We start from the raw sequence: 27,915 nt of genomic DNA, 5'->3' as shown, positions 1-27,915 counted from the left end.
TTAGTCTCTCCTGATTTGGATGCACCTTTGTTGGGTACCTGGTTTAATTGCCAGACAGTTAGCCGGTACTCTGGGCTCAGGGACGCTTCTAGGCCTTATGTCGTCTTCCACCACTGAGAGAGCGGGCCATCTCGTCACATTCCGGGCCCTCTGGGTCTTGCACACTTTTGCAGCAATGCACTATAGCCTCTCTCCATGAGGCGCCATTATGTGCGGCGTGCCGTCTGCCCCCGCTGGTTAGCTATTATTCCCAGCCTCGTGTGCCTGCACTTTAGCTTCTCGGTGGGACGGCCCTACTGCAGGAGCCGGCCGCAGTACCTCTTTCACTCCCCATATGTCAATGGCCACCCCACACCTTGTTATGCACACACTGGGACTCAAGGTGACATGGCCCAACTCCAGCGCTTATTTGGCCATCAAGGTCACCTGTCCAGGGCACTTAGTGGGAGGACCGGGCAGCGACACCACTCAGGCCGTCATGCTAGCCTCCGGCAGGTGCTTACGTGCTGCTCCTGTCACGAGGTCGGCCTCCGCTGGAGATACTGCACAGCATATTCCATCACTCAAAACCGAGGCTTTCCTCTTTTGTTAGGCCGCAGCACGGCTCCTCCGGTGGATGCTGTTTGTTTGGTCACCGCGGTACAGATTGTCTGTCACGCGCAATCTTGGGACTGTTACGTTGTTTGAGGGGCTATGCATGGATATTTTGACGTATATAGGGCTGGCGGGGCCTGGGGTTTCTCAGAGCCTCACCGATGTTTGGCCATTTTGTTCGGCGTCTTAGCCACTCCCTCCAAAAAGTATTTTTGAATATAGTGCCTCTCACCAAAGTCAACGCCAGGTTCAGCTGCACTAGTCGCACCACCCTAAAGCCAGTCATGCTCCCAGCAATGGGGCAGGGCAAGCATTTCCACAAATGGGTCAGAGATAACCTCATAGCCATTATAGGAGGAAAAAGATCTATGTAAGAGGTGGGATATGCTACTCCCCTCCCCCTCTCCCCCCCCCCCCACCCCCCCCCCCTCAATTTCCAGTAAGCTAAACAAGTTAACAGGTTGCTTGTAGATAATTTAAGGGAGAGTAGACTCCTCCCCTGAGAATTTTTTGAAACTTTTGGTGTCAAATTTGCTAAAATGCCGCAGACCCTTATAGGGCATTCATTAAATATTCCAGTATTTTCATGGGAAGTCTCATCTTTCATAGAGGTCGATCTTGTTTTTTTTTTTTCAAATGTCATAAATCAGAAATGACTTCCACTATATCTAGATCATAATGTTTTAATTGCTGAGCCCCTTATGCCAAGGAGTACATTCAATATGACCGTGCCAGAAAATTATCATGGATACTTTAGCCAAAGTCATTGATGGGTACCTATAAAAAAAAAAATAATAAATCCCTCCGGTATACAAGGGGTTAATATTTTGCCATTTACACCCCATAAAAAATCAGTAAAGGAAACTCTTGTCATAAGATTATCTCAAATATCAGTTCCAACATTTTGCTATGGGTCCAACCCATATTCTAAGAATCAAGTGTATCATATAGGGTATTCGGTCAGGTGTGGTGGTGCGTGTTGTGTGTCCCTGTCGCTAGGTATGTCTGGGCTAGTGTCTTTCCCATTAAACAGTTTGAGTTTCCACGACCAATGATGGTGTCAGAATAGAAGCATGTCAGGGTCTGCAGTTTGCCATAGCTAACACCTCCCATCCATATGCTATTAGTGCCCTTGTCCATAAGTAAGAATAACCTCCAGTATACCAGACCAGCAGCACACTTGCTCGCATAACACACATACACTCACACATTCTTTCACACACACTCACACATTCTTTCACACACACTCACACATTCTTTCACACACACTCACACATTCTTTCACACACACTCGCACATTCTTTCACACACACTTGCACATTCTTTCACACACACTCGCACATTCTTTCACACACACATTCGCTCTTCTGCTTTACCTGCCTTGCCTTTTAGTGAAGCTGAATAAAAACATATTCTCTGTACGCTACTAAAAATATATATATGTATATATATTGCCTTGTTAATGTTTGTTACAAGTATGATGTGAATGAAAAGTGCACTTCCTTAAAATAGTTGTACATGGGGAATATTTTTAATTTGTAATTTTTTTTTTATTTTGTCTTTAATGGCATTTTTATAATAAGTATCAAAGAATGCAGTTTCAATTAGTAGCAGACGTTAATATAGTCTGTGTTATAATTTTGAACGAGAGAGCGAGAGAGAGAGAGAGAAGGGAAAAAAAAAAAAAAAGAGGGGGGCAGACAGTGAAGCTGGGAGGATAATAGAAGTGGCGTTCCCATGCTGCATGAGAGTTGAGTACAATAATCAGGGCTATACAACCAGAGCAGAGAAGTAGGCATCAGTGGGCATCTTCCGCCATTAGGGGACGTTAATTGCCATTGCGTGAGCAGACCTGCAGATACTCGCTTGTATATGATTGTGAGAGGTGTTCCGTGAGTCAGTGTGAACACGTTCAGAAAGGAGCCGTCAGATCAGGTTCTAGTGTCTGGGCACTTGGGGGAGAGTTCTTTAAGTGTGGTTGTCTAAGGGAAGGTTCCTGTGTGCGTAAATACAGTAGTAGTGGTTCCCAAATGTCTTGAGGGCAGGGTGTTCATGGCATCTGCTCCCAGTAGTTAGCCAGTTGTTCTTGGCAGTAAGTCGCATCTTGTAGCCAGGATTTGGGCTTTGGTGCCGGCTTCCGTCCCCAGTGTATGGCGACACGACATTTCGCCAATAAGAGGAGCATAACTGTTAAGCAACTGGTCTCTTGTCGGAGGTCTTTAACAAAGCCCAGAAGAGGTCTCTGTGGGGTTAGAGGAACTGCATGCTCCACGATCTGCCCCAGAAAATGGAGTACACTCTACCTATTTAGATTTATAAGGGGGCATATCCATGTGAGGTGTATAAAAGTAGCTTATGGAGCCATGCATCTCCTGCAGCGCGAATCAGTTGCAAGCCCCATTTGTAACAATTGCATCGGCATGCGATAAAGCTGATGTAGAAATTTAACATGAAGCAGTCGCAGTCTGTAAATCGGAGAGCGGCAGCTACTTGTGTGCAGCAATATTTCCATTGTTCTTCTGTAATGGGGAGTCTATATCGTGCTCCCATAGTTTGCGGGCACTGGGGGCGGTATTGGGCTTGTATTTGGTTTCACATGTGGCTCAAGCAGTTATAGCATTGTAAATGAACTAATCCACATTGTAGCATATAATATCCCAGTATCCAACTGATCTGATAAAATGCTTACCTTCTTCGGCAAACCTTGATTTTATCCAGTAACACTTTGCATTTATGTGTTTCTGAGACCCAACTTACAATGTAAAAAAAGAAAAAAGAAAATGCCATGTCTCCGAATGAAGCATTGTGTTGAATGGAAAGCCAGGAATGACTGAAGGTGTCACATGATCCTGAATCCAGCACCATACCCCAAAGTCTCAACTCTAGTCTCCCTAATTGTGCCATCCCACATTTACATTCCACTCTCCCCTCTTGCACCAGCTCCATTGTTGCAGATAGAATTGAGTAGGCATCTAGTACTACATAAAGTGCAGTTATTCTGTGGGTGCCTTTTGTAGAAATATGTGTATTTATTCATGATAGTTGTGTAATTTTTATATGTGCAGAGTAAGAGGTGTGCTCATGTATATGATGGTGAATAGTGTGAGTGAGTGCAGCGTGACTGGTGCGTGGGTAGGGTGAAAAATGTGCCGATGTGAGTTGCAGGTCAGAAGAATGTGTGAAGAGCGAGTGCAGTGTGTTGTAGGAGGTGTAAATGCTGTGTCTGTGTGGTGCAGGATGAGCGGTGAGAGTGAAGGCTGATCTATTAGTGACTGATGAGTGCATGGTTAGAGGAGTTATTGCAGAGTGAGTGATGTGTCCCTATGAGTTCCGGCAAACTATTGTCTCTGTGTGCAGGCAAAATTAACAGAGTGCATGTATGAATTCAGGGTGAGAGGGGGAAGTGCAGGGTGAGTGGTGTGACTCCAGGGTGAGTGCTGTGCTTGTTTGTGTTGTGGGAGTGCAAGGGGAGTGCTGTGCCCTTGTAAGTAAAGGATGAGCTGTGTGAGTGACTGGAGTACCTATGTGAGTGCACAGTGAGCTGTGTGAGTGACGGGAGTGCACTGTGAGAGTAGGGTTAGTGGAGTGACTACAGGGTCAGTGATGGGACATATGAGCTTGGGTGCTGGTGAATGTGCAGAGTAAGAGGAATTAATGAATGAATGCATGGTGAGTGCGCTTGTTTGAGTGAGAATGCAGACTGAGCAGTTCGTGACAGGTGAGTGAACTGTCACCAGTGTAGGGTGAGTAGTGTGCTTGTGTAAGTGCAGGGTGAAATGCGTGAATGCATGGAGAGTGGTGAGTGCAGTGTGATCACTGTGAGTGCAGGGTGAGTGGTGTGCTTATGTGACTGCAGGGTAAGTGGAGGGCTATTGAGAGCGGTGTCCTCGTGTGCGCGCAGGGTATGAGGATGATGAATGGCGTGAGGGCACGGTAATCGCGTGAATGCAGTGTGATCTTTTTGAGAGTAGGATTAGTAATGAAAGGGACAAGTGAGTGGAGTATCCTGTGCGTGTAGAGTGGTGTGCTCTTGTCAGTGCAGGGTGAGCGGTTTGCTCTTGTGAGTGAAGGGTAGGAGACTGGTGGTTGATGAGTGCATTGTGAGCCGTGCGAGTGCAGTGTCATCACTGAGTGCAGGTTAAGCGTAAAAGTGAAGGGTGAGCAGTGAGAATGAGGAGTGAGTTGACTGAATGCATGATGTAGTCCCAGACACCTGGAGTAACTCATCATTGTATTGACGGCTGACGTAGTGTTTCAGATGTAAGCGAAACTATTGTTATTATGGCATCAATCGGGGATAAAGGAAATAAATAATGTGCTGATCCTGCAGCTGATAGGATTTCAATAACCACCGTATTTTGATGTTCCAGTGGTACAAAAAAAAGTAAAATCACCTAAAGCCGGTATTCCTGGTCTCTGTACTAATGGGATGCCTGGAACCAGAGAAAATATGAGGGGGAGGGAGGGAGGGAGGTGGAGGGAGAGTGAGGGAGAGGGAGGGGATTGGAGCTGGATGGCAGAAAAGTGTGTGGCACAGTTGAAATGGCTCTCTAGCTGCAAGAATATTACCACTGTTAAGCCTTTAAAAGATTTTCTTGCTTATGACTTACATCACTGAAGAATGATTCTCAGCAAGCAATTTGGAATCGTCCTTACACAACTACAGTCCTCTTTGGACCGCATACTAATGATGAAATGCAGTAGATGAAAAAGTTAGCCCGAGACCAGGAAGGCAGTTTGTCAACGAAATTCCAAGAAGTTCTTCAAATCAAAGTAGACCAAGGAATAGAATGTTCCAATAAAAGCAATCGTCACTGGTCTTACCGTGTGGGTTCAACCATAATATCTCCATCAGCACCATATTGTTTAGCAGAGATGATTATAAACAAATAGAGGCTCTCCGCAACAGTCCATTTCAGCTGGTATGTCTGTCTTGCTCAAAACAATGGCTTTGCAACTTCTCACCAATTTACCACCATATGTATGACACTCTGGTGAGGTGTATGTAGGAGATGGGGTTAAGTAAGCGTAGTAGAGTCTGAGAGTAGCAAAGGATAACCAGTGGCATATTGGTGCTAGATATTGTGAATAACGTTTGTGCTCGTCCTTTCAGGTCACTTTTTATTCCCACAAAAGCCATACCCAAATGCTGAATCAACCAACTTTGAATAGAAATGGATCTACTCCTGGAGAAAAAGGCTATAGAACCACTCCCTCCTGTTTTGAAGAGAAAAGGGATTTACTCCAGATAATTTCTAGCCCCCAGTAATGGTACAGAGGAAAGTGTTTAGCCAACAACTGGATCAAGAGGGAGAAATTCAGCATGCTATCAATACATCAGATATTCTCGTAGTCCAAACTGAATGTGTGTGGTGGATCTCCATGGTGCATAATTCCTGAGGTTTGTGGCGTGAAAGTCACACTACCTGTATACAGTGCTGAAGTGTGCACCACAGATCATCTCCAAGTGTTAGGCAGTGGCTGGAGCGTATATAAGTAAACTGAAAATATTCATATAGCTTTGTCTAGACAAGTGCCTTTTTTAAGACTAACGATCTATAAAAGGTTTTGCAACGTGTTTGCAAATTAAACTTTCTTCTAAACAAACTAGGTTTTCATATAAATCGAACAAATCCACATCAGAGATGGTCCAGATACCATTCTATCTAGCCCTATCTCCCACCAGCCTTAGTGTCCAGCTTTAGACTCTTAAGTCTCAATTTAGTATCCTTGCTTGTATGCTTAACCTCTGCTCTCGCCCCTCTTCAAGGCTGTTTCTTCTCCAGTTATACTGTCTCCAGTTATACTGTTATCCTGTTCCACTCTCAAATTCCTTGATTGTCCGACTCCACTCCAAGTTAGACTCCTGAATCTTCAGTATCTTGAATATCTCCTGTTTCCAAGGCGAAAGGTCTGTCGCCTACTTTCTCTAGGATTGGGGGTGGTTTGGATTTACACTAGGTAAAATGGATAGTATAGATCCAGCAAAATTACCTTAGGGGTTCCAACACAAAAACTGGAAGCAAGGTTCCTTTACTAGCAATTTTGGCCAGGGTCTTCGGACTAAGTGGGCTATTTAGAGGTTGGTAGACAGGTTACTTTGGTACAAATATCCTCTTTGCCAATCTGACTGTCCGCCTGCTCTATCTAGAGTTGGGTGAACTGTCCTATTTCTCCCAGCTGAGCGCCTAAAGGCTCAGCCAGTGAAAACCTTTGGATTTTGTTGTAACTTGTTTTGGTTACTCTGCATCCTCCCCGGTGTTCCAAATCCTTCCTGCTCAGCCAGTCATTAGAATGTTGGATGTGTTTGTGCTTAGATTATTGTCAGTTGATGGAATGGGCTGAGCAGCAAGTATGCTGCTCCTGGTGGGGAGTTATCTGTAACTTGGAACAAGCTTAATAAACCTTAATGTTTAATCCATACTAGTTGGATACGCACCATCTTTTATTCATTATAACACTGGGACGAGCGGGAATGATCCAAGCGTCAAGGGAAGTCTAATGCAGTAACAGAAGAGATTCAGAGAAATTAAAAAGTAAGTAGAGAAAATGCACAAGAAACTAAGAAGATTGCCAAGGAATAGAGATTGAAGGAAACGTGTACATGGCAGCCCTACTGGTGTCTATTTACACCAGAGAGCTTGCGGTCCAGGTCAGAGTAAACTGTGCAGCAGACTTGGATGGTGCCTATTTTACATTGGTGAGGAATGAACCGGTGAGGCAATGTGCATTTGAACTGTGTGGGGCCTGTATCTGCACATAGTGTTGGAGTTGGGACACTTGGAAAGCCGCTGCTGGGATTAACTTTTAATGCGTGAAGTAGCCTTCACCTCAGTTGACTTGGTGAGGGGGCGTGAGTAATTGGATGTCATTGAACTTACCCACGGCTGTTAGACCCTATTGAGAGAGCAGACAGCACGTTGTCTAGGAGGCATGCATTGGTGGCATTTGTGACACTTTTTTTATATTAAACCGGTGATGAGTAACTGAAAAAGGTAAGATTATTTTTGAGAGTGTTGTTACTTTGGACTGTGAGACGAACTGCCCAGGAGATCCAGTGTGCTTTAGAAATACTAATTGTGGTGAGTTGCCTATTTTGGCTGTTGCGGCTTGAGAGGACTGGGTTCTCCGTGAGGCAGTGCAAGCCAGAGTGGTCACAAGCAGAGGAAGCCAGCACTCGGAGTAGGAGCTTCTTTTGAACTGCTTGTTGTTGTGGAGCCATGAGCAAAAGGCAGCACAAGTCGTTCTCTGGCGTGCTTTGTCTTCCTCAGTGAGTGCGTGCAGGAGCATGCACAATTGATTACTTGAAGCAGTGATGTCACGTGCATAGCGACATTTTGGATGTGTGTCACTGGGAAAGCAGCTAGAAGCTAGAACACGGACTGTCAGCGGTGTAGGGGACACTGGAAAGATAGTGAGTAGATTGTAGCGTGTTGAAGGCTTGATGTTCTTGTTGGACAGACGTGGTGATTGGCCTCCTAGTGCGCGCACCAGACGTTCGAGAGGAAGTGGTAAAAGACTTGTAACCTGGCAACGCAGCTCTTGAGGAACGGTTGCACAATTGCAAAGGGTGCCCTATTCATCAATGCAATGCTGACGGAGCGTGTTTTCTGAGAGATCATCAGCAAAAGGAGGATTGACACAAGCGCTGATGCACACAGCTCATGGTAGGATTTTCTAGGCGTGTGATGGAAGCAGTGAGCCGCGGAACTGCGCACATCAGTGTATCACTGATGTGCACAGTTCAAGAGTGGGGTGTCATTCTTTTACTAAGAGGAGTTTCTGGTAAGAGGTCGCTTACCAGTGATCTGGAGTGTTACTATTTGCTGCCATGATGAATTTACTTCCCAGTCTTGTCGAGTGTGTAGAAGGGAGAGTGAGTTGAATAACAGGTTAGTCCTGAAGTGTGACCATGTTTTGTTGAGTGATATGTTGATCCCGTGTAGGGGTTGCAAGATACCATGGCGAAATGCCGGTGTGTGCCATTGTGTAAGGGTTGAAAGATCCACATTGTGAAGATGCCCTGAGTATGAGGTGAGGTGGGTTGTGAGAGGCCGATTGTGTAAGGGTTGAAAGATATCTGTTGTGAAGATGCCCAGTGTGTGAGGCGAGCTGGGTTGAGAAGCACCCATTGTGTAAGGGTTGATGGATACTTCGTTGTGAAGATGCCCTGAGTGTGAGGCGATGAGGGTTGAGAGACACCCATTGTGTAAAGGTTGAAAAATACCAATTATGACTGATCGAATTGCATCACCTTTTTTTTTTTTAATGATTTGATGTATGTTGAGAAGGTATATTTATGGGACCCAGTGATTGTTTTATTTATATTTTCTCTTGTTTCTTTAAAGAGAGGGAGATATGTTGTAAATCATCTTGGTTAGTATGTATCCTCCCCAGTGTTCAAGTCCTTTCTGCTCAGCCAGCATGTGGGGTTATTAGAATGTGTTTGTGCTTGGATGAGAGTCAATTGATGGAATGAGCTGAGCAGCAAGGATGCTGTCCCTGCTGGGGCGTTATCTGTAACTTGGAACGAGCTTAATAAACCTTCATCTTTAATACATACTACTTTTATTAATTTTAACCAATATCAGTACCTTAGATCATCTGTTGTATTTAGGACTTGCATTCTTACATACTCCTGTTCGTGTTCGGGATTGCCATGAAAAGCCTTGTGATCCCAAGCAGAAAAAGATGAGAAATGACTCCTTTGAAGGGACCAAGATCTTTGGTTGGTCTGTGAGGCGCTCTAAATTTGGTGGGTAGTAATCTTCTCATGTGGTGAAAGTTATGATCTCTTCCACCCTGGTGGAGGATAGCCACAACATTAAATCCTTTTAATTACCATATCAGCCAGAGCTGTCCTTGGGTGTATCCCAAATTTTGTACTCCAATCCAGTATATGAATTGAGTCAATTCAGGTTTATAACTTTGATTTCTACTTGCAGCCTAATATCCAGGTAGTGGTAGACCGTTCCAACCAGTCAGTGTTTTTTCACTGGAAGCAATCCCAGAGCACGCCAGTTGAAAAATGTCAGCAATTAATCAGTCTGTTTGAACAAGGGGGTTTTCTAAATGCACCTACACCTAGTCATTCACAACACAAGATGTTTGTAGAAGCAGATACCTTTTGATGTTTTTCCCAGAAGTAAAGACTAGCTTGGTGCAAAACTGCTGAAAATGTGGGTTTAGTCTTCAGTTTCCATTCCATGATATTTATTTAAATGCTTTTATAAACTTGTAGAATTAGTGAGTTTTAGTCTTTTTTAAACATAAAGTTTGCATACAGTTTTAATAATTGGATGTACATCTCACATTAATTACAGTTGACCCGTGTACATATAAATGGGGTCTACGGTTTCCTGATCTACTGTTTAGTTTCAAAAGGATCTGGCCATTAACAAACTCCAGATTAGCTTCATTTAGTTATTACTATAATAGGATGCATGTGTTAAACGGACCATTTGTTTTGCACAATACTGGAGATGTATATTCAACCAATACATTTCCTTCTACTTGTGAATATCTTGATATTTATATTTAAAAACAGCTGTTACTACATTTTAGGCTTATCTGTTTATTATCATGATACAGTCTCATAACACTATAAGCGATTTGTATTTATTTTCTCAGTGTTTTCGAGGATTACTTTGAAATTCATGACACTAGTTGTTACATGTATGTGGCATTTGCTGCACTTGTGTGAGTACGTGTTGTTTACTGGACCAGGAGCATGGAGTGGATGTAGACTAAGCAGGATTGCAGAATGAAACAACATTTGCAATGCAGTAGGTCTCACATTACTGAAAGTTTGAACTGTTGGCGTTGCATTATTGTTTGTAATGCCAATAGCTTACACAGGCACAAATATGGTAACAATCGCAGAGATGCAGCGAGACCTACTGCATTGCAAATGCTTGTTTAGAAATCTTTTTATTACTGAAGGCTGGTGAGACACCTAAAGATATCTCTGGGCCAGACCAAAAAACGAATCTACTCCACAGAGCTCGAGTGCATGCCCACATATCGTAAGTGCTCATGATAATTATGGTATGCGAAAAGTACTGTTAAGAAAAGGCCATCAGCACACCGTTAAATATGAGCTGTCCTAATCAGTGTCCCACTTTCTGATCACCTCCATATTTACAGAAACCAAAATCGTATTCATATTGACCTAAAGTTAGTATTATAAATGTTTTCATGACAATAATATGCTATAACGATATTCCTCATTAACTTGTCTAACTTACATTAAAGCATACAGATTTCATCATCGCCTTAGTTTTTACAGAAAATAAAACATGTTAATTTATATATAGGTTTTTAGTGCACAATACCATCAAATTTCTCATTGCACTTTAATTACTGTTGCTTTGTATTTGGCAACAGTAAGCTATGAACCTTCTCTTTGAATTTATCAGCTTGAAATGTGCAATTAAGTATTAATAGAATACATCACTAATGATATATGTACATCTAAACGTGTGCGGCGTTGTGATTTTTACTTTTAGTAATATTTGAGCAACAGCAATGTATCTGTTGTCTTTACCGTAGAAAATGATGATCCATAGATAATGATTTGCCATCCTGCCACTGCGCACAATTCTTCTGATTACTATACATGAACCATTTACATCCGCTATTTGAAACAATATTCCTCGCGTTTCTTAGAAGAGGACGAGTCCAGAGAATTTGGCCACTTGATATATGTTCCAGGTTCATTGTCTGCCTTGCTTTACATCAATTCATTTATTCCAGGAGCCTTCTGTTCCACAACATGCTAAATGAATTGTGTGTGGTGTGCATTTGTTTGTGGTCAGATCTGGTGAAAGCCAAGACCTTTTGATTTCACTAAAATTATATTATTATTATTATTATTAAATTTATAAGGCGCACAGTCCGGGAGGTTTCCCGGGGCACAGGACAGATTGCAGACAAACGGACAAGCTTTTTACTGGTTGAAAAGCCAGGTCTTCAGGCATTTGCAGAGGCTTTTATGGCTAATTTCGTGGCGAAGTGGGGAAGGTAGTGAGTTCCTCAACATTGGGGCCAGGTACGAGAAGGAGCGTCCGCCCATACGTGAAAGTTTGAATCTAGGGTCTATGAAGTTAGCTTGGGATGCGGAGCGAAGTAGACGGGGCGGAAGATATGTCTGGGCTAGGTGCTGTACCTAGCTTAATCTTATGCATATAGCATATATGTATAATATACTTACTTTTATGGCCTGTTATTGTGTCATTAACATTTTTCTTCGACCCAGTACATACTATATTACAGCATAGGGTAATTGCTTGGCCCACTGCTGCCACTAGCTACCTTTTAAGGAGTGACAGCACTCTGCCCTTTCACAAGGAGCGCATCCACTCACAAAGTAGTTTGCTTTAATGTCTGGGACTACTATGTCAAAATGTGGTTTTTGAGACCAAAATATTTTTGCTTTTAAGCTGTCTATTTTTAGATTGAGTTCCCAGCAGCTTCCCCAACAATAACGTTTTGCTAAAACCATGACCAAATAAAGCAAGCATTGACAAAGCCAAAAGCCTGGCAGCCAACGCCAGACCTACTGGCTCTGCTAAGGCTGGTGTCAGACACCACATCTTAAATCTGTGCTCACACTAGTAACAGCTGTATTTATGCAACAGCACTTTCTAAAGAGCATATTTTTAATCCAGAATTTCTTTGAGGTAGTGGTGTGTCGTGCCCGCCCCCATATATCAGACGAGGCGTTTGACTATTGCGTATGCTGTTTATTATTCTCACAGGTACGTGATCGGGGTTGCAGGGCAAGGGGGGAAGAAGAGGCTCTTGGTGGTGTTTATAGTGTCTCTGGAAGTGTCCGGTTTCTTTCCCTCTTGGACGTCGTCGTCACCTCTCTCTCCGCGGGCGTGGTCCTGCCGGTCGTCCCCTCGGAAGAGAAACAAAAATGAGGCGGTTAATACCCTTCTCTTTTCTGCGCTATTCCCCTCCCTTCTCCTGGTGTCGTTGCAACTTCCCTCTCTTTTTCCCGGGGTTTCTTTCAGCACCCGACCCCTTTTACCAGATAACCTGGGCCTCTCTACCGTCCCCGGGTCCTTTTAGTCAGGGTAGTCTGGCGCTGAAAAGTGGCAGGGGCTCCATGCAGGCCGTAGGGGAGGACCCGGAAGTGATATAAGCCAGAGGGGGTGGCGAAGGCTGTTTTCTCCTGAGCACTGGGTGTGAGTGCTATCTGCCAGTACCCCTTGGTCAGGTTCAGTGTGGTGATGTATCGGGCGGTCCCTAGTTTATCTATCATTTCGTCGACACGGGGCATGGGGTACGAGTCAAAACGGGACACGCTGTTTAGGCACCTAAAGTCCACGCAAAAGCGTACGGTGCCGTTGGGTTTCGGGACCAATACAATAGGGGAACACCAGGGACTGTTGGAAGGCTCAATAATCCCGTTCTCCAGCATGTCAGCCACCTCCTTCTCCACTATTTGTCGTCTTGCTTCGGGGATCCTATATGGCCTTTGTCTGACGGAGCTAGCCCCGTCTGTTAGTATGTTGTGTTGAACAAGGGGGGTTTTCCCAGTCATGGCTGAAAACACATCACGGTAGGGACCGAGGAGGGTCTGAAGGTCGGTCCTTTGTTCTGGGGTTAAGCAGGAGCCCCTGGGGACGTCTCTGATACCCTTGGTGCCACCCACCTGTGGGAAGGGGCTCTCCAAGGGTTTGCTGTCCGTGATAAACCGGTTTGTGGGGGTTTGTGACGTGTTATCGGGGTCGTCGGTCCATCTTTTCAAAAGGTTGACATGGTATATCTGTCCCTTTCTTCCCGAGTGGAGTACGGCTATCCTGTAGGTGACTGGCGTGACTTGTGCGAGCACGACATAAGGGCCCTGCCAGTGGGCCAGGAGCTTGTTGTCGGAAGAGGGAAGGAGGAGTAAGACTGTCTCCTACCGTGAACCGTCTGAGAATGGTCTGTCGGTCGTATGTTTTCTTCTGTTTTCGTTGGGCTGCTTCTAGATTGTGCCTTACCCTATCCCAGAGAGTGGAAAGCCTGTCCCTTAGGTGTGTTGCGTATTCTAGCAGTGTCCTGCTTTCGTCCTCCTCTTCTTCCCACCTCCCGGCTGCCATGTCTACTAATGTCCGGGGCTTCCTCCCAAACACCAATTCAAAGGGACTAAACCCGGTAGAGGACTGGGTATGTGTTCTAATGGCAAATAACGTCCGGGGTAGCTGTCTATCCCAGTCCCTCCTGGTCTCTGAAACGGTTTTCTTCAGTATTGTTTTTATGGTCTGGTTGTACCTTTCTACAAGGCCGTCTGTTTGGGGATGGTAGACAGAGATGCGAATCTGACGCACCCCTAACAGGGAACAGATCCGGGCCATAAGTTTCGACATAAACGGGGTCCCTTGGTCAGTGAGCAGCTCTTTAGGGAATCCCACCCTACTAAAAAATGTTAGCATGGCCTGGGCAACGCTGTTTGTGGACAGGCTGGTGAGGGGGATGGCCTCCGGGTAATGGGTCGCGTAGTCGACCAGGACCAAGATATACTGATAGCCCCGAGCCGAGGTGACAAGGGGACCAACCAGGTCCATTCCCACCCTGGAGAAAGGGAACCTCGATTACTGGAAGAGGGTACAAAGGCGCTTTGGGAGTATGGGGTGGGTTGGTCAGTTGGCACCTTGCGCAAACGGCGCAGTACCTCCTTATGTCGGAGAAGACCCCCGGCCAGTAAAACCGCCGTAGAAGGTATTCTTCTGTTTTTTTTCTCTTCCATAATGGCCCCCTCCTGCCTGGTTATGTGCTAGATAGAGGTCCTGCTTACGAAACGGTAGGGGGACTAGGAGTTGTCAGAGGGTCTCGTCTGGCTTTATCTTTCTGTATAGTAACCCCTTGGATATGACAAAACAGGGGCCTATCTGGTCATCGTCGTCGGCTACGGCTCGAGCCCATGCGTGTCCCACCGCTGGATCCTCTTTCTGTTCGGCCCTAAAGCGGTCTGTGGGTCCTGGTTCTCCGTCTGTACCTGAGGGGGTAGAAGGAGCGTTAGCTTGGCCATTCAGCACTACTATCCTGTTTTGTTCTCTCTTCTCTCTGCGTGTTTTGCTTTTTTTTTTTTTTATACGCACCCGTTTTTTTTTCTATGGTCGACAGCGGGGCCTCCGTCAGCCATCGCTGGGTCTCCCTTTCCTCTATCGCCCTAGACAGCAGAGCAGAGAACCTGCCGTAGTCTGTGCCTATGATCATGTCCTCGACTAGGCGTGGGATGACTCCAACTCGGATCAGAGCAGTTTGTTCCCCGATCCCTAGGGCCACTATGGCTACGGGGTAGCGTTTTTGGTCCCCATGAACACAAGTAATGGACACTCCCTCTCCCTCTTGCCACTGGTGTGCCTGTACCCGTTCCTGTGTGATTACAGAATGGCGGCACCCTGAGTCAATGAGGACCCGGGTAGCGGTGTTGTTCACCCTGAGGGTCAGATGGTATGCTTCCTTGCCCTCCCCGGCTCATAGGACTCTGCCTCTAGTGTACCCCACTTCCATGGGTTCAACAGACGCGGGTTTTTGTGGCAGTTGCGGGAGATGTAGCCCCATTTGGCATAGTTAAAACATTGGGGCCCCTGACTGCCTTCTTTTCCTCCTGGTCGAGGTAAGAGCCTGAGATCAATAAGAGGATGTGGGGGTGGGGGTAGGGGTACAGGGCCAGGAACAGTCGTTTTCCAGCGGTGGATGACGGAGGTGGGGATTCTGGGCATGAAGGGCCGGGCCGCCGGAGTCCGTTGGTGGGCACAGGCCAGTTCTATGGCATGGGGTATGGTTAAGTTGGGATGTTGTTTTACCCAGGCCCGGGTTGTCGCGTGGAGACCCTCGATATATTGTTCCAAAAGGACTTTTTCGACTATCTCGTCCTTGCTACAAGTATGGGTCTGAAGCCATCGTGTTCCTAAGTCCTGAATCCGATAGAAGAACGCTCGGGGATTGTCCTGTGGCTGCCATTTCTCCTTTCTGAACCTGTTGCGGTACTGCTCTTGGTCACACCCAAGGCGTTCCAAGATGTTTTTTTTATGGTTTCGTAGGGCGTGGTACCAGACGGTTTAGCGGCTTGATAAGCTGTTTGCAGCTCACCTGACAACAACGGGGCGATGTACTGGCCCCACCCTTCCACAGGCCATTGGGCCGTGCTCGCCACCCGTTCGAAATTCGTAAAGAAGTCCGGGGTCTTTGCCTGTTCGGTACTTTTGTAGCACCGAGCTGGGAACGTTCGGGTGTACCTTGGTGCTGGCAATCGTATCGGTCAGTTTTTGGATAGCCGTGTCTTGGACCACCTGGTTTTGTGCCATGAGACCCGCCTGGGCTTGCGCCATGAGACCCGCCTGGGGTTGCAGGGCCTCTTGTAAATTCTGTCCTTTTTTGCTTCTGTGGACTGGGCCTCTACGACCAGCTGCAGATGGCGCTGTCCCTCGGCCAGTTGCGCCAGCATCTTGTTCAGGCCTATGGGCTGTGACATTGCGTCCAGTGGGTTCGTTTCGGGTCCCAAAAGGAGAATGATTGTTCGTATGTGGGCATGGTGGTTCGGGGACTAATCCCACTTCTGACACCACTGTCACGCACCGCCCCCACAGATAAGACGAGGCGTTTTGACTATTGCGTATGGTGTTTATTATTCTAACAGGTACGTGATCGGGGTTGCAAGGCAAGGGGGGAAGAAGAGGCTCTTGGTGGTGTTTATAGTGTCTGGAAGTGTCCGGTTTCTTTCCCTCTTGGACGTCGTTGTCACCTCTCTCTCCGCGGGCGTGGTCCTGCCGGTCGTCCCCTCGGAAGAGAAACAAAAACGAGGTGGTTAATACCCTTCTCTTGTCTCCGCTATTCCCCTCCCTTCTCCCTTCTCCCTTCTCCTGGTGTCGTTGCAACTTCCCTCCCTTTTGCCCGGGGTTTCTTTAAGCACCCGGCCCCTTTTCCCAGATACCCTGGGCCTCTCTACCGTCCCCGGGTCCTTTTAGTCAGGGTAGTCCCGTTGGAGGTGGTTTCCAGCCCGCCCGTTCCCCAGCGTGTCCCCTTGCTCCCAGGCTACGTGTGTGGTTTCCTACAGGCCCGAGAAGGCCGACTGGGCGTGCCACCAGCCCACCAGAGTCCGTCCGGATTTCCTAACCACTTGCCTGAAGCCGGGGCCCGGTAAAGGGGTCCTGGCTGCCTCGTCCTCTGGTCCTTCCTCGGGGCACGTCCCTGTGCTGTTTCGGGTTTCTGCGGGGCCGTCCCGTTCCTTCTCCGGTTCCGCCTCTGTGTCCCGTTCTCTCGTGCCTTCTCTTCCTCGCTCGGCTCCTCGCTCTATCGGCGTATCGCACCCTCTGCATCCATTTCCGGCCTTTTCGGGCCGACCATGCTCCGCCCCTCGGCTGTCAGTAGGGTCAGCACAGGCTGTGACGGCCTGGTGCCCCCGGGGTCCTCCTGGTCCTCCTTGTCACATGGTGCAAACATTATATATTGGAAATCGCTGGTTACTTTTGCCGTGCTGTGCTGCCTGCAGCACAAGCACTAATTGAGAGAAATGTCTTTAATTTGCAATTGCATAAAAATAGAAGCACAGCGTGATGACAGATGTCCATGATCGGGTCACCTCTGTCAGGTTTGGGCTGCACATTTATAAATATATATGAACTTTTTACTTCAGACTCTGATGCAGTCAGGTACTAGCCCTTATATTTCAGAGTTAGTCACTCTTGCAGATCGTCCACCTTTAGCCCCTGGTTAAAAGGCTGCTGTATGATTTTGCAGCACCCACCGATCAAAGAGTATTGGAGGGGAAACCAGGGGATCTATGTTCATCAACAAAACATGGCGTAGCTGAGGGTCTATGAGTGTTCTCCATAGTTTTGGGGGTTTTGTTTCCAAGGTGCTTTCCAAAGCACAGCAAAATCTTCCCAAGAAACAACATTATTTAAGAATAAAAAGTGTTTTTAAGTAATAAAAAAAGATCGGTCACTTATGTGAAACTCCTCTGCTATGATTTAAACTCCCTCCCCCCGCCTCGAGATCACTGCCATCCAGATCTTTTCCAAGGTAAAGAATATCCACTGCTCTATAGCTACTGCTAGCTTTCTATAAGGAAGTTGGAACAATACCATCTATGTAAAGAGACTCTGCTGCCTGCTATCTACGGAACAAAGAAAATGGTGCAAAAGAACTGAAGCACGTAGTCAGTAGCAGCTTGTCGGGAGCTGCCGTGCCTCTTACAAAAATAAAACACATGTTTATTTATTGGCCAATTGTTGCACAAACATGTAATCACACAACTAGTATTCCAAGCCACTGCTCTACTTTCTTTAAATTGGTGGCTACAATACTATCTATTTGAAAATACAGCTGCCGCTTGCTATCTAGATAACAAATGAACGCAATCTTAAGTAAGCACCCAGTCAGTAAGCAGTCGGGGGTTGTTGGGCCTCACGCCAAAAAACAAATACATCGGCAAAGGCAAAAAGTTTGAAAAAAACTAAAAATGACTGCTAATCGGGCACAAGCGATGCCTAGGCTAGACCGAAAAATAAGTAACCGAAAGGCAACTGAAACAATACAACTTAGTGGGTTAAGGCATGGTGAAGGTATTTAAGAGTCCCACAAACTATGCTTAATTTGAGCTGGTGGTTCAAGGGGGTGTGTAATGTCACTCTTTTTTTGGCGGCCGGGATTTATTTTTCACCATCTGTCAGAACGTTTTGTACATTGTTACATTGACCAAGAGAGAAAAGGGAGAATGAAAGAGGAAAAGAAAGCTAGGAAAACAGTGGCAAAGGGAGAAAACCGGGATGATAAAACATTCAAGAGTGAGGTACAGAGAGGGCAAGTTGGAAAAAAGAGGCATGGAGTGAAATAAAACTATGCAGCTCCTAAAAGAAACTGAGAACCAGGGTGAATCACACCTTGCACCACCCACTCTCCTTCCCTTGGGTAATTCTTGGGAAATTATAAACACTTTTGCAGCAGTAAAAAAAGTTAGTCTGTCGCGAATCTGTCTATGCATTCCTGACAGGCACAAATGACAATGTCACGCATAAACATACACTTTAGTGAAGTAACATAAAATGTAACACTAAACAGCCTATATATGCACTTTCGTTTCATGGTGGTAATTTTCTGGAGTAGTGCAGTGAGCAGGAGGTGATGGGTCAGTGAGGGCTTTATTTTACCATCACCAATAGTTACCAAGTGCCGTCACCCTTTGTAGGCACCTCCCATGCCACAGTCTGCGCCTGACCTGTGTGGGCCGTCTGTTCACTAGGTCTTGCGCTCCTGTCCCAGCTGCAGAGCAGCCACTGAATCACCCGCCTCAACTGAGCCTTGCTAATGACACCTTGCAGCAATTTCGCTCAGCGTGAGCACTTCTGATAAACGGCAATGCAGTCCGTCTTCACCGAACAGGGATCTGTTTGTCTCCTCACTCAGATTACATCTCCTGCTCTGCTCGCCTGGCTGCAAGATGTGTTTTGCTGCAAACCGAATTGGCTTAACTCATTCCATGCTGGGGCCTGCTTAGGCTGCATGGTTGTGAATGCAGAAGCTGTGCTTGGGAAAAGTGTGCTTAATTTGTGCCTGTGAGCTGTACTCGTTCTTGGGACTGAGGGAAAGGCAAAAATAGTTTACAAAAACTAAAAATGACTATTCAGCGGACTCTGAATGAGTCGGAGCTTTTTCCACCCAGTCTGCCCTCGACGTACATTAAGTATCTGTAAAGTGTGGTGCACTGGGGTGGGACCGGGTGAATGGCTGCAAGCCACTGGCTTCATTATTGACCGTGTGGATTCATTTGGGCGAGCTGCACATAACAAAAGAAATGCAGGGCCGTCATTCTGAAACCTGAAGTGTGCCTCACGCTTGAAAAATAGCACAAAGCACGTCTTTAAATGACGGTGCTTTAAAGAAAATATATTATGGCGTTAGCAGCGTTAATAGCTTGGCCGCCATTCTTTAATCAAAAAACATAAGTTAAATCGCAGCTGTGCTGCTTAGAAAAAAGCGGTTGAAGTAAAGCATTTTGTGCATGCAATAGTAGAAAGTAATTTAACAAAATAGTCCTCAAGACTGTAAATACAACATACCGAGTAACAACACATGTAAGAGGGCCAGTCCTCATGGGAGGTCACAACAGAAAAGGCACTACTAAGGAGTGGCTACTAAGCCTATTGACCAATGAAAAGCCACCATTTACAAAGGACCTTAACAGAAGCCAATTAAAAAGATGAGCAAAAAGTGGGCAGAGCTTAATGCCCATATCCTGAATACAACATGTCTCGAAGAGCCAATGCAAGCGCTGCCTATGCGAGACCTACAAAGGAATTTTCTTTACATCCTTTCATTACAATACAAGGGGTGTTATGGCAGAAACCGTTTTGATAACTTATTTTTGGTGGCCCCAGTTAGTGTGCAGTGCAATCACGGGCAGTCCTTCAGTACATGAGAGTTCCACAGGTCCCCCTCTCCTCCTCGAGGCCTCAGTTCACATGACCACATCAGTGGGCCTCCGTTCGGCGATATAACCCAGATACTGTCATCACAGTTAACCCTCCACATACAAGGGCTGTCTCCCCTGTTCAGGTCTTGGTAGTGCACGACCGGGCTCCTCCAGGGTCACCGCACCTGCGCCGCACCCCTGCCGGTCTCACTGCAGTGTCTCCTCTCACTAGATTCTCTAGTCTTGTCGGCTGGCGGCTCAACTCCTTCTGTGAGCCCAGACCGTCGAGGACCCTCAGCCTGTGGTCTGGCAGCACCATGGGGTCTACTATCCCTCTGTGGCTGCCGTGAAATCCCTAGATCTTGGGCAGCTGCAGTTTTCAGTCCCAAAGCGCTGCAGGAAAAGTCCCCCACACAGCACAGAGTGATTCTAAGTCAGATTGCGTGATTAAAACAGGATATTTACTGGGCCAGAAGAGAGCTCTTGCAGCACGTCTGATGTGGCTGACATCTTGGCCACACCCCCATTCTAGAGAGCATGTTATATTTGGCAAAACTCCCCAACGTGTTTGCATAAAGGTTCTGTATTTTTTTTTTTAGCTTTCTTCGGAGTACTTGAATTCCATGATTTCCACTCCTTTATTGGATATTAGCTATCTTTATTCGGTGATTCTGAACAATAATAAAATGCTGTGATGAATATCATGACGTTTTTATAATTCTTGTTCACTAATGTGGGTTCCTCCAGAGGAAACTATTCAAGAACCTACTTTAGGATTTCTCCAAAGAAATCTGAGGTGTTTAATTGATATTGCAACACATAAGTGTTGGGAAGATAATGTGACCTAACGACTCAGGCAGTCGACAACGGAGCCGGGAACCGGGTTCGAGTCTCAGCAGGGACGCTCGGCATTCTCTGATTCTGAGCAAATCACTTAATCTTCCTGTGCCTAACAGAAATGAATGTGTCCGTCTGTAACGTAACTAGTGTTCATGTAAAGCGCTCTGATACCTTCAAGTCTAGTTTGCGCTATATAAAACTCCACAAAAAAACATAGGTCCCCTGTTGCCCTAAAGAAGGAGTGTTTTTTTTAATTGGTTTAGGTTTCTTGACTGTCTGTTTTTTCTATATTAATGTTCCTCTTAAATAATGCTAATTATGAAATATCAAACTTTTCCAGCTACAATTGTCAAAATATATTGAAATTAATGGTTTGCTTTTATTGTCAAAGTTTGTTTAGAACTATTGAATACAATTGTCTGAGAGGTGCACTCATGCCAATTTTCTCAATGCTCATCAATATAGTTAAGTGACTCCTTTCTCAAGTTCGTACATAAATGAACATGCACTGTTAATGTATCCTTCAGTGTCCTAGCTGACTTCAATAAAAGGATTGCTCCCTAGAGCGTTTTAATCTATGAAAATGAACCACACCTTGAGAAATAAATTTGTGGTAAATCAACTTTATTCTTACTCTTTTATAGGGAGAACATGACCTTTTTAAGAGAGAATCCTCACTTACTGCTTTCCTGGTCTTCCTTTAGGTGTCTGGAGTGGCTTTTGTACAACCTGATGACTCATCAAAATGTGGATCTTTTCAGAGAGCTCAGGTATTTTTTTTTTTTTTGTTGCAGCTCACCACAAACTGAAGGAGTTTGATTATTGTCTTACAACAAACTGTATTTTATGTTATGTTAAATGAATGTGTATACTATGCAGAAGTGTATCCCAATGACCAATTCAAGCTGCAAGGATTTAGTCAAATGTCCAACACAATGTGCAGTTAATAGGGAATGGCTTGCTCTTTGTGTCTGATACAGGGTCCACCTGGATACATGAGTGAGTGAACAACAGGTGTTTGTGCATTCTGTGTGTTCCACTTTATCCCCAGATGAATACCAACCTGTACTATGTGTGTCTTTCTACATGCATCCATCAGGTGCTAACTAGTTCCATGTGTGTTAAAGTGTGCAAGGTGGCTGCTGCCCCTGTGATTTGAGATGTGGTAGGTGCCTAACAGCTTTGTGTATTTGTGCACAATAAATGCCATTCAACTATGTTTCATGTTCTTTTGCCAGGTGGCTACATATGTGCCAGTTTTGTTTGTGGTGCGATTTGCATGTGTACACACTGACTTTTTTAAGTGCTGATTGTGTGAATGTGTGTGCACCAAGGGATAACCCATTAATGGGTTGTGTGAGTTTGCATGAACTCGCAGAACTGAAGAGTGATGAGAAAGTCTGGGCAGTATTTGTAGCACTTGACACATAAGTATATATGTGAGTATGAATCTATAAGTTGTGATTAGGGAATTGGTCTTAAGTTTTCTTTAACTCAACTTGTTTGTATGATTTCTTGTTATATTGTATTGTCCTGTTAGTCCTAGTTGGTATGCCTAGCAGGAATGTTGGTATTTGGATTTGTGTTGCTTGATCTTTTTTTTTTTTTTGCTTCTAGCCATCTGAAACTATATTTGAGATTCATGATAGTATAAGTAGATTGAGATTCCAGAGTGATGTCACTTCTCTGGCGTAATGGCTCCTAATAATGAATCACTGTAGTATGGGTAGTGTACAATAAAATGTAGGATGTTGCTTAAGTAATGTGAGACACAGACAAGTTTACTTTTGCTAGTATATAGAAGATTAATGGTTTAGCAGTTTGCCTCCTCGTTGACTAGTTCCTTATGGCATCAAGTCCTACAGCTTCCTAAGCGGTAAGTGTAACGTGTTACTGTTAGAGCTCAAGGCATGTGCTTACAATTTTTGTTCCCTGTTGTAGTTGGTGCGAGAGTGAAGGGGTCCGCCACCCACTGCCCAAACCTGCCTCCAGTGGTTATGAATGTTTCCGGAAAACATTAGAGATCAGTATGCACACCATTCCAACGCCTCTGATATATATGTGCAATCTTGGACAAAGAGTATGACCAAATATATTCCTTCTTGAGCGGCACAGACCCTTATCACAATAGTTTATATTTTCTAGAACTTTTTTCTATTGTATGCTTCCTTGAGAACTAGCTGGCTTGAATATATTGGTGGAACCAGAGGTCAGGACAACAACAAACTGTACTAGGAAACTCTTCCTAAGCTGCTTCGATATGTGCAAGAAAGCAGGCAACCACTGTTCTAGTCCTTTCCCATTTTAAGGTGACAACCAGATACGAAGAATTTCGTGAGAATTCTACTGTGGTTCTTGATCCATTTGTTGTCTGTGAGCTGATTTTAAAACTCCTACTAAAATGTCTGCTCTCCCTTTTTCCCAACTGATTGGAAATTGTACTGCAGACACGACCATATGAGAGATGTCTTTTTCCCTTTTTTGTTTAAACAATTTCGAATTTTATTAGAGGAATGCAATACACAGATAACATAAGTACAATACCAATGACTCCTAGTGGAAGGCACACATTTACTTTTTGGAGCAGCATGATGTAAAACTAATCTGTGTATCTAATAACAAAGTGCACAATGGCATGCATCCATAGCCAATAGTTGAAAGCTGGTAAAACTCAAAGCCAGATGCCCATCACCTGGTGTAGTCCCAAGGTATCCTGTGTAGAGGATAAAAGTTGATGTGTGGTAGATATACATATAGCTATGTATAATTGCATCCCACAGGTTCTGGTTCATCCCTATTAATGGCTCCCTTGACAAACTCACTAATTGGTATAGAGTCACAATACATAGCAATGCATAGGAAAGGTTGGGACAACTGGTGCCCATTATTCAATAGTGTCCAGGTTGGAAAGGAATGTCATTGCAACCATATCCAACACAAGTCAACAAAAACATATGGTATCCTAGCCAACCCAATCTCAGATATGATCATTTACAGAGGATGGGTGCATGCACATACCAAGGCCAGCACTCTGCTTTCTGAAAACTAACCCTTCAAAAGAGAGCAATATGTGGGTGTGCAGTGAAGCAGTGATTACTCAAGGAAGGTCATAAGTGTCTTCAGAGCCAGTGACTCCTATAGGAACATGCTGTAAATCTGATCGCACGTGGGCAACTGGTTTTTTACTGTATGGACGACTTTTTCACAAGATGTTGTATGGGGCTTGTTCATTAGCCAGTCCTACAGCATCACTATAGTCGCCCAGTGACATAAAATGCACATTTGTGCAAGCACTAGAGCTGTTGCTAATACAAAGATGAAGATCTGGTGATCCTTGCAGCCCTCTGTTTCTGATTTCACAGATGTTTGCCGCTGGATTCCTGTTTTACAAATATTAATGATACAGGGCTTCTGTGAATCCTTGCAAAGGGTTTTTTCACTCTAATAGATTAAGTCCTAAGGCAAAGCAGAAAGAAATTGCCTATTTGCATCACAGATGCTATTTGAATACATCTATGATTCGGCCAGGCAATTGGGCCCTGGAAAGAGTGTGGGCTGCCAAAATGTCTTTGGTCTTTAAATAGAGAGTGATGAGCCCCTTTATATTAGACTGTGGCTGTTCAGCATAATCAGGTTTGCACTGACACTTTTTCCCTGAGGTGCTTCTCAGTAACACACTCATTTATTAAACCACTGCCATGGACTACTGCATACAGACTTTGGGATTGCTGTTTGTTGTATCTTATCAGAGAAGCAGTCATTAGGCATATCTAGAAGTAATTTTGATTTAAGTTAGTCATCCTGTATGAGAGAAAATGTTATGCTTTATGTTGTGAACTAGCTTGGGATATCCTACCATGAGTGGAGCCAGCATTCAGAAAGGGTTTTAATACCTTCAAAGATACAGGTGTAGCCAAATGTTAAACAATTTGCAACTTGTTAAAATACAGTGGCAGATGTTTGTCATTGATACTTCTACCTGCAGATTTCTCACCTATCGAACCTCCTCAAGGTGCCAGTCTGGACCCAGAAAAGTTGGAAAAGCCCTCCTGTGCCAAAGGAGCTCTCTCAAATTCCCCGGATCCTCCCCGAATAGGACATCAAAGAGTCCTATATGGCCCGCCAAAGGGTTCTGACATCTGTTACCCTTCGACATTGAATCAATCTTCCTCTCCTCAGAGAGGTTTTCTCAAAACATTTTTTTTTTTGCAAGGTGTTGGATTTCCCCCACCCCGAAGGTTTAAGGGTTTAAACTGTGTCGCTCTTTCCCCCAAACAGATGTCTCTGGTGCTTTGTGCCCAAACAGAACTTGAGGTCAAATGAAAAACATCCTCAAGCTTGCTAATGCCATTGTGGAGCAAAAAGCTCTTAATAGCACAAGGCCCACTATGACCCAGACTTTTTCCCCCGCTTCAGGTCCCACTCCAGATCTCGCTCTGGCTCACCTTTAAAAGGTAGATCTTTTAGGCAGGCTGTCAATAAGGACAAGTCGTCCTGCAAGAAGCACAAGAATCACTTCAAGAGTGGTTCCTCAGTTTCTCCATGTCACTCCCACATGTGAAGGGGTCTTCCAGTTGGTGTCCTCTTATTCCAGTTTTAATATTCAACTTGGAGCTGGGCACTGGTCCAAAGCCCCCTTCGCTTTTTCCATGATTGCATCTGGTGCTGATCTTGCTCAGATCGTGGCTTTTACTCAGGCTACACAGGCCATCTACCACTCTGTTCTGGCTCCCTCTTTTGTGCCTTTGTGCCCTGTAAATCCTATGAAGCCTCTGATTGTTTTTCTTCTGTTTGCTCCATCCGTGGCACTAGTTGATCATGCTCTTCCTCCTTCTGATGCCCTTCTTTTTCGTGGAGTGAATAAGTAAATCTTTTAGTTCCTTTCTCTGTGATGGTTCATGCGAGAAGCTGGCTTGGTATATGGTGTACACTAATGTAAGTGGGCACCTTGCACCAATCTAGACAAGACTTATGGTGATTTTAGTGGTCTTAGACAACCTTAGAAAGCTCTCTAAGTGGGAGCTCTGGAGAGCAGCCTTCAGGCTTAGTCATTAAGAAGTGAAAAGCATCTTGTTTTACCAGAACTTAATCTTATAGGTATAGATTAAGTGAAAAAGAACCGCCCAGTGTATTTATAAAAATATGTATTTAATATAAGACACTCTAACACGCAGATATCTCCTAAGCGGAGATATACACAATACACACAGTTCTTTTCAATTGAAACGGGTAAGTAGCACGAAATATACTGTGGTCACCAGGGGGTGACCAAACTATATACTAAAATAGTGGTATGCGAACCACGACTCGAGTCAAGACTATACCCAGAAGACGTAGAAGTGCCGGGGGTCCAAGGAACCACCCAAGGTAAGTAACCAGGAGTCCCACTGAGGCAGTGTGCAGAGTGGGAACACGACCGCGGGACCAATGCAAGTCAATAGGTAAGTCGCAGCTGCAATTTTGAAGAAGGACCCTTCCCAGTGGACGCTGAAGAAACCTCGTGGAAGACAGAAGTTTAGTGAGCCACCCCACCCGTGGATACCCTAGGAACCAGGATACCCACACCAGGGAATCCGGGTGCATAGGTGTGAAGTGGCGTCGGAAACCGCCGTCTAACCCAATGGAGGACTTCAGGAAGATGCCACTGCTGGAGAAAGTGAAAGTGTCTGGTGGAACCCAAAGGTGGATTCAGGAAGAGAAGTACTTGCAAGCAGAGGGGAGAGAGTCTATGCAACTCAGGAGTGACCAGGCCCCCAATGTAGTGTGTTGCAGGGAAGCTGACGGTTACCTTAAAACTGCAGCTGTGCAGACTAGGCAACGCTGTGGACGGCCAGGAGCTGGATATGAGCTATCCAACGTCGGATGTCGAGAGTTGAGGGCTCTGTGTCTGTCGGGAGCAGCAACAGGCCTTGGCAACTGCACACAGCGTGGAAGCCGAAGAAGGTACAATGTCGGGGCAAGCAAGGTCAAGCAGACTCATCAACAGGGGAGTCAGGGCAGGCCTCAAGCAATCTGGGGAGCAAACAGAATTCAAATATGACCCTCCAGAGGACCCACAGGTTGGAGGCACTGGAGTCACAAGAGCACCTTGAGCAGCTCATCAAAGATGCAGGCCCATGATGCAAGTGATGTTGTAAGGACTAAGATCTTGGACTCAGAAAATGCTTTAGGTTGGGGCTACTTGGAGCCTGAAGATCTTGGTGGAAGGAAGCCAACAAGCCTTTGCAACTGCAAGTCGACGTGGTGCACAGGGGTTCGGTTCCTGCAGCTCAGACGAGGGATACTGGCTTCAAACTTCGTGAGAGGTCAGGGCAGGCCTCGAGGGACGTGAAGAACCACCACCTGTGTTGCTGAGCCTTTTAGAGTCTGTGGGAGCCCAGGATCAGCAGACCGGTCAGCTTAGTTGCGGTGCCTGCAGATGCAGGGTAGTGACTCCTTCACTTCAAGGGAGATTCCTTCAGGTGTCTTGGATGCCCACAGGCCTTGGAAGGTTCCTGTATGGTGAACAGGCACGGACTTTGAAGCAGACGGCAACAAGATCAGGAGCAGCAGGTGTCTTCCCAGTTGCAACCTAGATGCCCAGAACAAAGTCCAGCCAAGTCCAGAGTGTCCAAACAGTTGAAGAAGAAGAAGTGGTGTCTGAAATTAATCTTGTCCCATGACTAATCTAGTGACCCACCCTCTGCTAAGTCCTTAGATACCCTAAGGAAAGGGTTGAGACAATTCAGGGTTCCCTCCCAGGAGAGGGGTCAGACGTGGGGAGGATAGTCTCATGTCCTTTGTCCAGTTTTGCGTCCGAGCAGGAGCTCCTTGAGCTGGTTTGTACTGGACTATGCAAGGTGGGCAAAAAGTGTGCCCCTCAAGCAGACTAAGTGGCGCTTGCAAGTGCTCCCACCCGACTTCAATATACTAAACCCGGTCTGGGAGGTGGTCACACTTCCCTGGGACAGGATACCTATTGTTCTGCCTTTCCCTGCTCGAGCTTGGCTCAGCAGCAGGAGGGCAGAATCGTGTCTCTGGTTGGCAGCAGCCATGTTATGCCGTCCGGGTACAGAAGTCTGGTACCGGGAGCA

At 45.5% G+C, this 27,915-nt stretch overlaps 1 protein-coding gene across 2 annotated transcripts in view; it reads left to right on the top strand.

Moving 5' to 3' along the window:
* The window catches only part of GMCL1 (germ cell-less 1, spermatogenesis associated), a 615,261-nt gene that overhangs the window by 168,894 nt on the left and 418,452 nt on the right, over positions 1–27,915 (top strand). Inside the window, exon 6 of one of the 2 annotated variants that reach the window (XM_085636262.1) lies at positions 21,547–21,612. In XM_085636262.1, coding sequence (XP_085492388.1) covers positions 21,547–21,612 — 66 coding nt within the window. Of the gene's footprint in view, positions 1–21,486; positions 21,613–27,915 lie in introns of both variants that reach the window. The other variant, XM_085636261.1, reaches the window with a different exon arrangement.

Source organism: Triturus cristatus, chromosome 11 (assembly GCF_964204655.1).
Source record: "Triturus cristatus chromosome 11, aTriCri1.1, whole genome shotgun sequence".
Classification (NCBI taxonomy): domain Eukaryota; kingdom Metazoa; phylum Chordata; class Amphibia; order Caudata; family Salamandridae; genus Triturus; species Triturus cristatus.
This window is presented reverse-complemented; position numbering and strand designations above follow the sequence as displayed.